The sequence below is a fragment of the Phaethon aethereus genome (assembly GCF_964289735.1).
Source record: "Phaethon aethereus genome assembly, chromosome: 2".
In the NCBI taxonomy this organism is placed as follows: Eukaryota; Metazoa; Chordata; class Aves; order Phaethontiformes; family Phaethontidae; genus Phaethon; species Phaethon aethereus.
Window position 1 is genome coordinate 135,487,005 of NC_138582.1, and position 15,891 is coordinate 135,502,895.

Genomic DNA, 15,891 nt, shown 5'->3' on the forward strand with positions numbered 1-15,891 from the left:
GAGGGTTTCTTTGGAGGTGCTTGTGTCTAAGTCCTTCATTAGGCTAGTGATGAAATTAATAAAATAAAAAAAAAAAAAAAAGAAAATTAAAACCTGAGGACAGTTCCCCTTGTCCCTGCTCCAGCTACCTTCTCATGGTGGAAACAGGAACCATGAATGACTCCAAATGAGAGAGGCTCAGAATGCAGGTACCAAAGGGTTGTGATTTCTCAGTGTGGTCCTTTCCAAGCCCTTAGGCAATGTTAAACGTCTCTTTTCTGGCACAAATAGCTGTAGATTTGTCCTGTTTTATTAATTATTTTAGATATTGTTTTCTGCTGCTTTCCATATTGCCAAAACAAAGATGTTACATCTGTTTCATTTAAAATTCCTAATCTAGGCTTACAGCCAAGCTTCAAACCAGTTTTGAGGAGTTAGCAGAATTAAGCAGTGACTTATTTCTTTGTATTTTGAAAATGTTGTTCATTTTAATACATTTGTCAATGTAAGTACTAAATTAAGTTTCTAGTATGGTGATTCTGAAAAATCACCTCCCAGAACACTATTTTCCTAAATTATATAGTCTGCAATAAATTATTTTAAACAGTTTTGGATAAATCAAGCAGCTGAGCTGAGTTTGAGGCTACAATAAATGATGCCTTTATCTTACTTTGCACACTAATTACTGTAATAACTGTGACACTATTGTTGTCCATACTACTTTAGAGTGCAGGGAGGTTATAATTCAGTTTTAATAGTTTAAAACAACTCTTTGCTATACCAATGACAGGGTTGCTTGTTTTCATTTAGTATGTTATATTTTGGAATGCACAAATAATTTATTTAAATAGAGGTATATACAAATATGATGAAGGAAAAACTCTACAGAATTCAGTACAATGGCTGCATGCACTGGGAATGATGCTCTGATTTGCTTCAGGGACGTGGAATATGTACTGAAAACTAGGAAAAGTTTTGACAGTGCGCTGAAAATCCCATCACCACATCGAAGGGTCTTCAAACCTGCAACACATATTATGAATTAAAAAAAAAAAACATTAAACATATTTAAAAGCCCCTTCTGAAAAACCCCGAGTTAGGACTACTTAAAATTTTCATTTTAATAATAGCAGCAATAAGGAATACATATGCATATTTGCAGTTCAAGATTGTATATGCAACTCCCACCAAAGCAGAGGCATCCTGGTTGGCCAAATGACTACACATTGGTACCAGAACCTGCCCCTCCATGCTGCTGCCCAGATGGCAAAGCTGCTTTATGCCATTAGAAGGGCTTAATGAAATTCAGCTAGAAAACTATGATATGTTGAAATACAAATAGAGGTATTTTTCGCACTTACTCAGGAGTAAGCAGTTTCCAACAAGAATTCACTGGGACAAGAAAAACCCAAGAAGAAACCCACATGTCATGCTGTTAGCACCTTCAAACAAAACTGAAGTCCACAGCCACCACCCTAAAATATTATTGTGGTATTACACTGCTCAATACCAAACATTTCAAATACGTGTTGAAAGGGGTGCTGAGGGCAGGATTTGATCTAGAGGACCTCTGCTTGCAAATAGCTGATCTGTCTAGGCAGCAAGTAAGTCAACAAGTGCAGAACATGGAGAGAGACTAGAGGAAGTGCATTTGCTGTAATTTTTGCCATCTAAAAGTTGGACATCTAGTCTTCTTTCACAGTCACTGGGGAGACACTGACATCTTGAGAGGGCAATTGATCCTGCACATTTTCAGATGGACAGCTCATTTTGGAGATACCTGTCCCTCCGATTGACTGCAAAGGCAGCCTAGACAACTACTTCGCACTAGACACCTAACTTTTAAAGAAGAAGCAGTAGGGGAGACACATCCTGTTTTTGAGTTTTAAAGGTTTTCTCATGACTCCACAGGCTCGACAAGATCAGAAACATGCCACATCACGTGTTTGTGTCATAAGAACTTATTTATACTTATGTCAAGGTGCCTCCATTTTTTTATTTCTTAACGTCCTATATTTTAACTGGTTTCTATAAGAACCTCTCTAAACTTTCTTTATACGGTCAGACATACACCTAGGCTGCAAAATACTTTGAGCCATATATTAGTCAGCAAAAGTGAAATGTCAAACCAGGCCAGCCAGGCTGAATACAGTTAAGTTTTTTATTAATACCTCAATGTTTACTTACAAAGTTTGTTCCCGAGAACTCATGAATTGTGTCTCTCTCTCACTGGTTCACTGAGTGCAAGCTCTGTAACTGGCTGCATATATAACTATTTCTAAAACGTATACTTCATTAATTGATGTTCAGAATAATACCAGCCTGCCTTTTATTCGTTCAGCCTGGCTTCCTCCAGGAGGAAGGCTTAGGCAGCTGTGCTGTACCTGGGTACATCTGCTGTCTGTCTAGCTGTCCACCACTGTGTGCCTCCTCAAACTTCCCCACCAGCTTTCAAACCCTCTGGACAATTTCAACCAAGTCAGAGAGAGGTACAGATATCTCAGAGATATTAAGTTCCATGAAACACAGGGCTGGGTAGAAAGAAGATTTAATTATGTCCTCACATGGAGGAAAAAACTGGAGTGGGGTTCAGAATCCATACAGGGGTTTATCCTAGAAAACATATCCATAGGAAATTAGACATCATTGTTCCCAGTACTCCCATAATTGTCATCGATGAATGACAAACACCATACTCAGTTTAAAGTGCTGTTGCAGGGGGTATGAAATAAAAATCTGTTTCTCATCAATTCTTGATCTTAAATGCAGACTAGTTTGTTATTTTGCTCATGAGTTTTTGCTCCCTGGTGTGTTATAAATAGCATTATTGAAACAATAGTAATAACCATAAAGTTTTGTTATGAAGGGGTGAAAATTACAGAGAGTATTAGACTTTGTACTACCCTGTGTGTTGCCTCAAATTCATGGCAGCGGAAATTTCCCATTATGTGAGGGCTCTGCCTTGTCATTACCAAACACAAAATAGTCTAATACGTTTCACTGCACTCCACGCAGTTTTTTACATAAGCATCTGCAGAGAAAACTGCATCCCCACAGCTGCGGTTAGTCATCAAACCATAAGTCAATGGTCTCCCTATGCGCAGAACCGCAAGTCTCATGGACAACCTCCCTTGATGGCAGTAGAAATTCTGGTCACTTTTCAGTGACAAGATCATGCCCCTAAGTTCAGTGCTACAGACTATTATGCTTAAGTACTTAACTAATCTAATTGAGCCTTTGCACAGCTGATGAAAACGCAGAGCATTTTCTTGTAGACTCCTGAGATGACTACTGCATAAAACATTTATTTCTGCAGTAGAAGTATTATCAGCAAACTTCAGGCTATCAGTCAAGGCTTAAACTGAGCTCATTCATGCTTGATTGTAAGCAAAACTAAAACTGGTATTTTCTTTCATGAGACATATCGTATCGTATTTTTCAACTTTTAGCTGTGTAAATTGTAGTCACTACTACAGTGTCTTACATTATAGCTAAAGTGTCATTATCTAATTAGATAAATACAGTATGTACATTTGAAACCCCACTGTTGCTTGAAAGACCACTGTTATTTTAAACCAAGTGCAAATGGAAATATAAAGGCCTTTTTCCCTTTGTAAAATATGAGGTACAAAACCAGTGTGAAATACTGCATTTTGAAGACCAGTCATAGCCATGCATTTGTGTATAAGTTAATGTATGTGCACGTTTACCACTCATACAAATTTAGAGGAAAAATTTAAATCTGTTTGAGAAGCAAATGAGTTGAAATATGGCATTTATCGGGGCTCTAGTCTGTCATCAAGCATCGGGATACAATTCTGTGTAATAAAGCCCTGTAAGAGGCAAGCGTTGTGGGAACGCTTCCCTTCCTCCACACAGCAGGTATGGCCTGCTCCCAAAATCAGGAAATTAGGACTTTGGACTATATTATATCTGGTAAGGCATTTCTTGCATTCATAGACGGTGTTATCTCTTAACAAAAGCTACTAGAGAATTAAAGAATAAAAGAATTAAAATGGTTTTTCAGGGCATATTTACCCAGCTGTTGGTGACGTGTTTTCTCCCTGTGAAACATATTTATTGATAACAAATGAAACTGTTAAATCTAAACGAGGAGCAAAAGCCACCACAAAACTCCTTCATACATACCTGGATCTAGGAATATTTTCTGTGCTTTCCCTCAACAAGAGGTCTGAGATCAGTGTCTCTGGGCTTGATCTCTTTCCATATCTAAGGAAAGAGAAGAAAAGTATATTTTTGTATATGTCAGTTTTTTAAAAATTAAGACTAAGTATGGAACCGTTAAACAAATCTTTTCAGAAAAACGGAATACAGCAGACATAAAGACAACTTTCCAGCAACTATTTTAACTTGACTTAGCCATGTGAGAAAATGTTCTCTCTTCAGTATTTCTTCAGATATATTTTTTCCATGATCATGTTACATGGTAGTATTGAGAAACTCTGAATATTTCTCAGTTCGATGGCTGTTCCTGGATACTCTAAGGCCTCGCACCTTACTGATGTGAGCATAGAGGAAGGGGGAGGAAGCTGTGCACGACGTGACCTCTGAGCAAGTCATTCCTGCCTACAAACCCGGTTCCATTAACTTTCTCATTGTTTTAGATGCTGCAGTATTGTAAGTGAGGAGTCAATTTTATCTATTAAGTGGATAGAAAACTAACTCAGATATGCCATATTATCCAAGGAGCTAGCCAAGATTTTTTAAGATAGCTCGTACATTTGGGGCTGCCCAACACATAGCACATTAGGTTGTAAAAACTGAGCTACCCCAAGGTAATCATCTCTTTTGAACTACGTAGTCATGGGAGAGAAAACTTTCTGAATCAGAGATCTTCTTTGATTATGGGATGGGATACCACCAGCTATCTTTGTCCTATACTTACACAGCAGCTGTCTTTCTATTGCTTTTTTTTTTTAAATCTTGGATAGTACACACTGCTTAGCAGTTAAAAGTACTGCAATTCCTGGTTCTTGGGAAGGAATTTGCTCTCTTTTCCTGATAAAACAGAAGCGACAATGAGCAGCCAGCTTGACAGATGCTTCTTCACTATAAGGATTCGTTAGTCTAAGAGTGATAACTATAAGCAAATGCTCCCTTGGTTGGAAGGAATTAAGATCATGGTTTGTAACTTGTATATGTAATTAGACTGAATCACAAAGTACATTAACAGATAACAGCTTGGTGAATGCTGCTTGAGTGAAATTCTGATTCCAGACAAATCAAAGGTGTAATTAAGGACTTAGATTTTATCCATGGCTATCAAGATGTTTTTCCAGTGACTTGATCTAAATTTTGGGGGAAAAAAAACCAAAAAAACCTTCCCAAACTATATTTCAAAAGCTAGCAGTTTTACCTGTTGATGGCATGACTTACTGAAGAGTGGAAAAAAATCTTACTTTTCAATCATTTTATTCAACTTTTTGTATTTCTACATTGCCTTAATCATTTCAGTACATCACCTGTGCTGCAGAAAGACAAAGCATCAGTTTCAGAGTTTTAAAGTAGATTTCTTAATCTAAACTGACTGAAAGCAGGTATCTGAAGAGAACCAGCCAGACATAGTAAAATGCTATTACAATAACGCAATCAAGCATGATGCTGAATCAAATACCTTGCACTCCACCACCACAAAGGGCTTGCTTTCTTTCTAGTTCCCTATTCCAATTAATATGTATGTGGCCTGGACTTCAGCTGAGTGGGTATCTAATTTGCTGTTGTTCTAAAGAAATCGATTTAACAAATCAACAGCTTCCTCCAACAGCTTACGCTTGGGCAAAACTCCCACTAATCTCTTGGAAAGTTTTATCTGAATAAGATATGGGTAGCAACCCTCTGGAGTGCCAAGATTCAGAAAAATCATGAAGATGATTGTGTTGGGTAGATACCTTTTATAGGAGTCCCTTCAGCGCCTCGGCTAGACCAGTGCTGCTACCTGTGCCGGATGGACTCACCATGTCCTCATGTAGCAAAGCTGCACATGAGGCCATTGCCAACCGTGACCAACTGGGCTGGCCAAGGAGCAGCTGCTCTTCCCATGTCAGATGCCTAAGCCTCCTCTCTGTCCCATAATTTTGCCACTGGGAAACATCCATGCTACAGCTACAATAAAAAAGGACCATGGACGAAGTCAGTCTCTTCTTACTGAAGGAAATGCCTTGAGAGATCTTTGTTCCAGCTGCTTCATGCTTTGCTCCTTGTCTACCCTGCCCAGCTCTGAGACAACATGAACACAGAAAGCCAGGCCTTTATTTTCTGTTTGGGAAAGACTTTTATCACATATCACAGCTGTTTTAAAAGAACAAGGCTCCAAGTTTTATGAAAATACGTAGCCAGGTTTTATGCTCAGCCTGAGACGTCAAGGTCTTTTCAGGCATGCTGATAACCCACAACTCCAGCTGAAGTCAAAGGGATCGAAGAGTAAATGTGCTTATTCTGATTAGGGACATAGTATCTCAGACTCAGCGAAATCTCGAAGCTTACCATGAAAACTTGGGTCTTGGGAGTCAAATCCCATTAATGTCCACAGCTGGCAATGGGAGCTGAGGGATCTCAGAAGCATCTTGTGGGCTTGATTCAGAAAACTGACCAAAAAACCCAAGCTCTTAAGATTTGCTCCCTTCCACGTGAAAGGGTGTTGATTTGAAGTGGGAGCATCAGTACTGCCTAAGTCAGACACACTTTCATATTCTCTGCTCTGCCTATGACTGAAGCCGTTTCCAGCAGGAATGGCCTTACTGTTTTGCTACAGCACAGAAGAGCCACGGGTGCAAGAGCAAGCTGCAAGAGACAAAAGGAAGAGGGCCTGTTGGCAAGAGGAAGTATGGGTAGTACCAAGTAGCAGAAGGAGGAGTGATTCAAGGGAAGATGGGCTCTGAAAAAAGTCCCCCAAAGAGTGCAGTAGAGGGTATGAGGCAAGGACAACAGGATGGTTTTGAGGACAGAGGTGGGACTAATCCAAAGACACAGAGACATCTGCAGGGTAGGAGTCTGAGTCTGTGTTGGTCACCTTAGGCTCTCTTTGTAGTCATAAAGACCTGACAGCTAAGGAACACAGGATCTCACCCAAAATGAGAAGTCTGAAACAGGCCTGGTGACTTGCACCCTACAAGTACGTGTTTCCCGCAGCTAACCTCAGAGGGGCATAAAGCTGATGGGCACAGATGTCCAAATCTAAATGAGATGGATCTGAAGGAGAAGGATCTCAAAGGAGAGAGGGAGCAAAGCACCCACAGAGACAAGGGCTAAGAACAAGAAGAGAAAGATTCCATTAGTCTGGAAGGAAGAAGCTTCGTAGGAGCTGGGGTGAAGACCCTGTGGGGTCACAGTAGCTCAGAGGGGAATGACACTCAAATGCTTTGGTTAGGTCAGAAGCAGAAGCCAGGAGGATGAGCCAGAAGGTTATTCATAATCACAAAAACATCAAACAAGCTTAGACAGATGAGCCTGAAGAGAAAAAAGCATCAATCTCATCCTCTCCCAGCGTGCTCTTACTGCTCCATCTCACCAGTTGCACAGTGACCAGGCTGCAGGCACCTTATCTGGTGAGAGGTCGGGCACAGCTTGCTCACACACCCTCAGGAGGAGCAGGGTAAGCCTCTGGACCCCTCATCTCCCCTCTGTTACTGGGCTCCCGAGCAGCATCAAGCACAAAAGGCAGAGGCAAAAAGCTGAACCAAGACAGAAAGGTTTGAGCACCTCTGCTGAAACCAAATGATTCTTAGACCAGTCCAAAATGCTTCAGAAGTTATTGATTCATTTCGTGAGTGACTCTGTCACTGCCGAAATGGGGAACCTCCAGGAGCTCAGTTAAGCTTTCCAAAAGGAGGCGGCAATTACTTTATTTCTGCACTGTTAATCCACCACACAGTGGAAACAGCACACCACTTTTTTTTTTTTGTTAACCTATGTAGCCAACTTTAAAATGTGTGTCATGAAGTTGCCATTGTGGTGCTTTTTTCTGCCAGCTTTCTTGTACTTCTTCTTTTTGTTCCCTTTGAATATGAGGGAGTGGGTGGGAAATCTAGGTGAAACCTGAAGAACAAAATTTAAATTCTGCATTGTTTCATCCATCAGCAACAATAACTATTTTGGTTCATTGCAGAACCCATATCCACACAGAAGAATGAAAGCAGTCTCAGCCTCCAAGCTGTGTAGTTGCACCCCAGAAATGAGGAAAAAATGCTACACAGTCAACATTAAAGCAAGTGGAGGTTGAATACAGAAGGAGTTTTCATTTAGTTGGTTTGGGGGCTTTTGCTTGTTAGTTTTTAAATATGAATTGGGTTTGGACAGGAACCACCTTTGAAATCAGAGATGAAAGAGGCAAAAAAAGAGATGAGAGACCAGCCTGCAGATCCCATCACACACAAGGGAAAAGGGCAGCAGGGGCAGAACTCGAGGATCAGATTATTTTTGCAGTCATCTAGACAAAAAGTTATCCGAGCACAGACTATCACACAGAAGCACGCCATACGCATGAACAACTTGTGAATATTACTTTAAAAGTCCAGGACAGAAGAACTGTATCTCTATCAGCCTCTTCATCTGTGTTATGCTATTAGTGCACTGGCAGGCAATGTTACGGGTTTGCTGGGAAAGCTCTCAGTTACACGATAGCCTCCCTTCTAATTTAATTCTTCAGACTTCTAGAGGGACAAATGAAAGCCTAATTTTAGACCTCCCATCTGGTTTTGATATTAAACAAACAGATAAATATGCCAAAGCTCTTCTGGGTCACACACTGTTCAGGGACCTCAGGGGAAACTTCTATTAACCACAGAGTCTAAACTGGACAGATGGTCCCAAAGAAAATTATGTTTTCTAATAATTTGCACTTTTTCAGACTGAGCCTTTATCCCTACTTTAACAAGCAAAGTCATCCCCAGAAACCAGGTTCAGGTCACACTCTTTTTCAGCTTGGGCTTGGGTTCTTGCTTGTGGTCTTGAGAGAGTTCTTGTCAGGACTAGTGGGGTTTTTGGCACTCACAGCTGCATGAAGTAGCTGGCAAAGCACAAAGCGCCTGGACTACTACAGCTGCTCAGCAAGGCTAGAGGGGCACTTGTTCTCATCAAAATCTTTCACTAGAGTTGGTGGCAGCAACAGAAGTGGGAAACCGCTCCTGCTGCCCTACCTAACTCTCTTCAGCTCCCAGGTTAGTTTTGTTTTCTCTCTCTCTTGGGGGGCTCTCCCCATGCTGCCCTGCGGTTCAGGCTCCTGCCCGCCAGCCTGTCTGTGCCAGGGCTGGAAAGGGCTGAGAGAGCACAGGCTGCATCGACACCCCTGCCCCTTCTGCCAACTTGGACGGTGGAAATTCAGCTCAGCACCCAGAGGTGACCCAGGGGTGCTCTAAAGGGAGTCTGTGCACCACGTCTTTCTCTCCTTGGTGGTGGGGGAAGCAGGGCGAGACACCCAGGTGCGAGGGGGCACCCCACTTTCTCCCCTGAGCCTCGCCAAGGAAAAAGGCAGCCCGAGGAGCGGGAAAGGGAGGTGCTGGCCGGGCCGCTCTGCCTACCTCTGCCTGGTGATGAGGTTGATGTAGTGCCTCAGCGCCGAGTAGTATCTGGCCATGTCCTCTGCAGGGGCGTCCTCGCCGGGGCTGTCCGGTTTGGAGGGGTACGCCTCTGCCAGCGTCCCCAGGCACACCAGCAGCGACAGGGCGAAAGTCAGCACCGACACCCACAGCCTCACGGTGCCCTGCATCTGCACGGCGGGGTGGGATGGAGGAGAGCCGCCCTCAGCACCTGCCCCGACGGCGGGAGCAGCGCGGCCGCCCCAGCGCGCCCCAGACCGGCCCGGGCCGCCCCCCGTCCCCGTCCCCATGCCCGTCGCCGTCCCCACTCCCGCCCCGTCGCGGTACTCACGGCGGCGGCTGCAACGGAGCGGCTCTGGGCTCGTCTCGGCGGTTCTGCCCGTGGGTCGGGGCTCCCGAGTGCGGGGCTCCGCGCCTCGCCGGGGTGTTTTAAGGCTTCCCCGGCAGGCAGGAGGGGCCTCGGGCGATCACGCCTCGTCGGCTCCGGTCTCCCCTCCGCCCCGCCTGCCCCTGCCCCGGGAGGGGCACCGCGGCCGGGCCGGGCGGGACCGAGGGGGCGGGCGCCGCCGCCGCCCCCCCCCGCAGCCCGCGCACCGCCCCCGCGCCCCGGCAAATCCCGCCCGCGGGCTGCAGCCGGGCTCTGCCCCCGGGCTCCTCCTCTGGCCCCGCGTGTCCCGGGTCCGGCCGTGGGAGCCCGCCGCTGTGGGACCTCCGTGCCGCCCGGTGCTCGGAGCCGGAGAGGGAAGGGGAGCGAGTGTGGGGAACGAATTTACCCTGCTCCTGCGGTACCGGAGGGGGCCCAAGCTTGAGCTTCTTAGCAGGAGTGCTGCCGAACATAAAGCCAAGAAAGCAAGACGGTCCGGGGCAACCAAAAATACCAAATCAGTGCCACAGGCTCAGACATCATACCTACCAAATGGGTAAATCTTGAGGCTTAACTCCCCAGGGGACCGGCAGCAGAGCTGCAGCAACGAAATTGTACCTCCCTCCACGCCCACCCTGCCAGGGTGGCAGACTCTGCCTCTACACCCCTGCCCAGGGCTACCTTCCGAGTGGCTTTTCTAAAGTGACTTTATTCTGGTTTATTTCTGTGCCTGAGCCACATGCCACAGAAAACAGCTCACCAGTGCCATGGGATCACCACAGCCTTTCCAGAAGCTGTCCTGACCCAAGGGAACCACTGCTGAACCTGGGACACGGCAACTTCTCCCAGCACCATGGGACTACAGGGACTGATCCGGCCAAGGTACCAGATTTACACGTCTCCCTAAACTTGTCCAGACCTAGAGTCAGTGGGGAGAGACAGGCACCCTGACAGTCATCTGATCCCTTGTACCACAGAGGTCTGAAATAAGCAGAGTGGGCATCTTCTGGCGACATACCGTCCTCCACTGCTTACAGCAGCAGCCAAGGCGACCAGGCTAGACTAGACACCTGACTACCAGAGTGCCTGAGGTTGGGCAAGATGAATCCAACCCAAGGAAAGTTTCAGAATTTGTTGAAGAGCTCAGGAGAGATGGGAACTATTCATACGTATTAGTAAAATTAAGCTAATTCTTTAGAAACAAGTAATTTGATTAGCATCTTGATGACCAATGACTAATTCCAGTTGGAATGACAAATCATGATGCTCATCATACCTTATTTTTACTTTAATTTGAAGGTAAAATAGAAATCACCCAAGTAAGAACATTAGACATACTGACAGGAAGCTTTAAGACATATACTAAAATTATATCATACATATACTACTGTAAAAGTAGTTATTGATTTCTCTAGTTATTATCATAGGCAGTTATTGGCTTAATAATAATCCAGCAGATTCTGAAAAACAATATTCAGTTTGCAAGCGCAAAGCCAGAAATCACTTTAATCACTCCTAAAACAGAATCTCAACATTATCTAAAAAAAAAAACACCCTAGCAAGTAAATGGCTCTTGCAGTGTGCAAGGAAGCTCACTGGACTATGTCCATTTCAAGCCATGGAAGCAAAGAAAGTTCCAGAGCTCTTAACATCAAGAGATATTTTTAAATTTTCGTGACTCCATAGTGCACTGGCCACAAACCTTACAGCAAGATTACAGGCTGCTTTTTTATCACACACTGAGTGAAGAATTTTAATGTGTGTGAATAATGTTCCATGCCACAACCAGCAACTCTATCTCCTAATTTCAGCAGATCTGTGCACGGGGTGACATCACGTCTTTCAAAGTGGCCTTACCGCATCCCCGCGCTCTCTGTCATCCCACCAGCAGCACTCCTGCACATTCGGTGTCCACGTTGTCCTCACACTGGCTCAACAGAAGCAGCTGATGTGATAGTCTGATGCCTGTGACACTGCAAATGCCCTGGAGAGCAACTGTGCTCTGGCTCCATCACTTTCTCTTTGCCACGCTGAACCCAATAAGCTGCCTAATCCAAAGCTTGCATTGATCCAGTTTATCAGCTTTTATGGGGTGTAGGGCACAGGAGTGACAGCCCCAGAGACTGAAGCATCTGGGAAAGTGTGCCATCATGACAGCTCTCACCAGCTTCGGCCTGATCCTGCCGCGACCATCTCCCACTGGCTCACAGGACCAGGGGTGACTTTCTCACCGTTGAACTGTTTTGCCACTTACAACTGAGATTGCTTCTCTCCCACTAGCACCAGCACTTTCACACTAGCAATCTTCAAGCAGTTCAAAGAATGGAGGAGTAAGCTAACAGATGAGCAAGCAGAGCAAGATAAATGGGAAGTCTGGCATCCACATGCTTGCTTGGGGTATAAGGAAGCAGCAACATTCCTCCATCACAGGTATGTCTGTGTTGCTTGACGCAGCAGTATGTCGTGCTGCCACGACTTGGCACGGCGCAGCTCCAGACCATCACCCGGGCAGTCAGCTGTCGACATCTCCAGAAACCCTGGGTGAGTCCCTGGCTTTTCCTAGTGGTGTGGTATGAGCAGTGAGCTGCTCCCTCCAAGGAGACGATTAACGAACCATACCTGCTAAGGCCCTCTACAAAATGTTGGGTCAGGAGCAACAGCCCCCCACAAAAATAAGGTACAGACAGCACTAACAGTCAATTTGCTTCACAGCGTGAGGAGGAGTGAGGGAAGCCCTCTCTCTTATGCAGGAGGAGGAATCAAATTCACCTCCCACACCAAACAGTAGCTCCTGCAACCACAGGTTGCTTGGCAGGGTCTGGGGACAGGTTTTCTTCCCCATGGCACCATGACCCGAGTCAACTCATCTGTTGTATCCCACCTTTGGACACAGTAGCGTCTCCCACCTTGTGTTGAATTTGCACTCGTGTCCCCACTCTGAGTGGCCTAAAGGTTCATGAGATGTCAAACTTTCCCATTGCCACCACACTTCCAGAATAACACTTCTTTCCGTACAGTTCCAGCATTTAATTTGGGAAACCCAAAGCAGTGAACTCAAAATTTTAATCACCCTCCCTTCCACAGTGCCTATTCCTGTAACGGTATTGAGGCACTGCTCAGCTACAGGTGTGTGCTTATGCCCCGTTGCATCATTTAAGACGAAGCGTACACCTCACAGCTTTCTTGAGTCTGGAAACTTTCATGTTTCGAGCCATTCTGCAAGTTATTACAAAAATTTCCTCTCTCTTCTTCTGTTTTGAAACACTGAAAATCCATACAGGCTCATCCAGTTCCTAGCATAAAACATATATTAAGCCTAAATAACATAGAAAAAACATACTCTGGATACTTAATATATTCATCTGTATTCTCTTAACACAACAAATACCGGCATTTTTTAATTGATGAAACAAACCCTACACCTAAAGTTACAGACACACATAGGCTCCAGTGTATCAGTGAGACTGAGTGTCCCTGGGTCACAGTGATCTTAATGGGTGTTTTACAAGTGGTTTCCAGAGTCAAGGTCTCCTGCACCTTTGATGATGCCTGTTGATCATTACTCCACATGGATGCTTGCCCAGCATTGCTGTCCTCACACAACGCAAGCAGGGATTTGTATTCTGGCGAATGGCAGAGCCTCACTTCCCACAAGCAGCTTTAGGATGGGCTGTAAAGGGGAACAAGAAGGCGGTGAGGGTAGTTGGAAAGAAATGAGTAAGACTCAGAAGATCTGATGAAGAAAGTTGGGAAAAACTGGATGGAGTTAAAGAACGCAGCCTGGGAGAGAGAACAGAAAGACAGAGGCATAGTTCAGGTATGGCAGCACTTAGACATTCACATTTTTATTTTGCCAGATACTACGGGTCGCAGATGCGCAACTCCTAGCCACACTATAGCTAAGCAATCAAGAGCTTGAAGAGTATTTCCCTACATACAGAGAGAAACACAGGAGTTTCAAAGCTCTGAGCAGATATCAACATCAGGTACAGCACTGATGGGAAAAAAGTGAAAAGGAGGATGACAGTCAAATTTTGCCTACATTTTAGTGTCATGACATCTAAAGATTCAGTAGACAGCTGTTTAGCTTACAAATTTCAGACTACACTAGGAACAAGAAGACTTCCAAGATATCAACAGATTAAGAGTAAGATGATATTGTTCTACAAGCAGCATAAATGTGAAAGAAAATCCAAGTCACTTATTAATGCTAATATATACAATTGCATTAAACAGGGGCATGATATTTGCCTTAATTAAAACAAAATTTAGTGTGATTAACTTTGGACAGAATATTATTTATAGCACGTTTTCTGTGATAGGCCCGGAATTAAAGCTGTTCTTTATTATTACAAATACACGTAAGTTCGTTTCTTACTGAAACAAAGTAAGGTTGTGTGCCTCAATGATCCTAAACTAATATTCCATAACAGGCCTTTAATAGTCCTTGTTTTAAATACCAGAACAAGATCAATCTCCTGTTACAGGGAAAGTGTTAAAAATTGGAGGCCCAGGAAGAAAAGATTTATGTGGTACTAAAGACCTGGAAATGGCAGATTTTATCAGCTGATGTTGCCTGTGTTTTTGCAGGTAAAATGTCTCACTAAAGGTTTCCATAGCTGAGTAAACCTTCCAGAAATGCTGAATCTTTAGGACTGGAAGTTCAGTCAGATAAGCAGTGTATAATTATTCAGTAGTCACATTAATTTTTCTGAACCTATTTGGACAGAAAATGGGGCTGTGAATCTCACAAAATCAGGCTCTCACACACTACAATATTGCTGATTTTCAGTCTGCTTAGCAATACTTTCAGAAAAGCTTCTCATTGTGCTTTGATACCTCCTGCCGGTACCCACATTTCCAAACTTTTGTGTGTCCCTTTCCGTACTTTCGTTTGCCTCCCCTGTACATACCGGCAAGAGTTGAACAGAACCTCTAACCCTCAGGCCACCACCCCTTCCTGTCTGCTCAGCAGTAGCACCGGTTTCAAGGCGCATCCTTGCGAGTCCAGCAAGCATTAAGCAGGTTTGTAACACTCCACCAGAAAGTAGGGCTCTTGCCTAAGTACAAATGACATGAAAATATAGGAGAAAAGAAAAACCTAAGGGATCAAACCAAGGGCCCACCTATCTTGTCCTCAATGGCATCTAAAAGCAGAGTACTAAAACTGTCAGAATAAGAAAAGCACGTTTCGCTGTTTTGCCACTAGACTTTTCCCAACCTCTAGAAAATTGTGGCTTAGGGAGCTCCTAACTAGCAGCTGAGTTTTTGTACGTTACAGTAAATTTTGAGCATCACCAGCCTCCTGTGGCGGAGTCCCCCAGCTTTCTTGCTGTGGATTACAGGGCAGGAGTGGAAGTCATCAGCTGGCACTGTCTTTCTGTTACTGCCTTGACGTGACTACCTGGTCCTGTATGTCCCCTCTCCCCACAGCGCCGGGTCAGTCCCACACTGGTACCCAGGAGATGGCTGTTATTCACACACCAAGGCGGTAAGTGCCTTCACGGACCCGTCTGCGTGGCACCTCCCGCCCTCCGGCAGGGAAAGGGAAAGGCGACTCTCCTTGGCACGAGCTACTTCTGGTGATGCACAAATGGCTCCCGTACAACTACTTGACTGTAAGCTGCAGACCCGAGATATAATACAAATAAATCCTTTGCTATGTAAAGCAATGTTGTTCGTAGCTTCACACCAAAGGCCCTGCAAGCATTTGACTCACAATCACAGCAACATATGACTGGAAACATAATAAAAAAATAAAACCTGCTTTCGGTGGAATCTTATAATGAAAGTTGTTTTTCTTTTCTGAAAACACAGCCAGAAAGACTTCTGAAATGCTGCAACAAGGTCAGAGGGGCACCAGCAATTGTCCTGAGGACACACAGTACAATGCACAGTTTTGACAGGAACACGACGTTACTCACATAAGCAACAAAACAAAACCCAGTATTTGCAACTGTAATGGCATGTATTTTGCTATACCTTCTTGCCTTC

The 15,891-nt window shown here is 44.4% G+C and overlaps 1 protein-coding gene across 1 annotated transcript; it reads right to left on the reverse strand.

The window, feature by feature from the left end:
• Positions 1-450: 450 nt before the first annotated feature.
• Positions 451-9,703, reverse strand: NPY (neuropeptide Y; the record flags this gene model as incomplete). Its single annotated transcript, XM_082015145.1, has 3 exons — positions 451-1,002; positions 4,129-4,209; positions 9,516-9,703. 3 exons carry the CDS (start codon positions 9,701-9,703, stop codon positions 978-980), a joined length of 294 nt encoding a protein of 97 aa, XP_081871271.1. The 3' UTR covers positions 451-977.
• Positions 9,704-15,891: the final 6,188 nt, after the last annotated feature.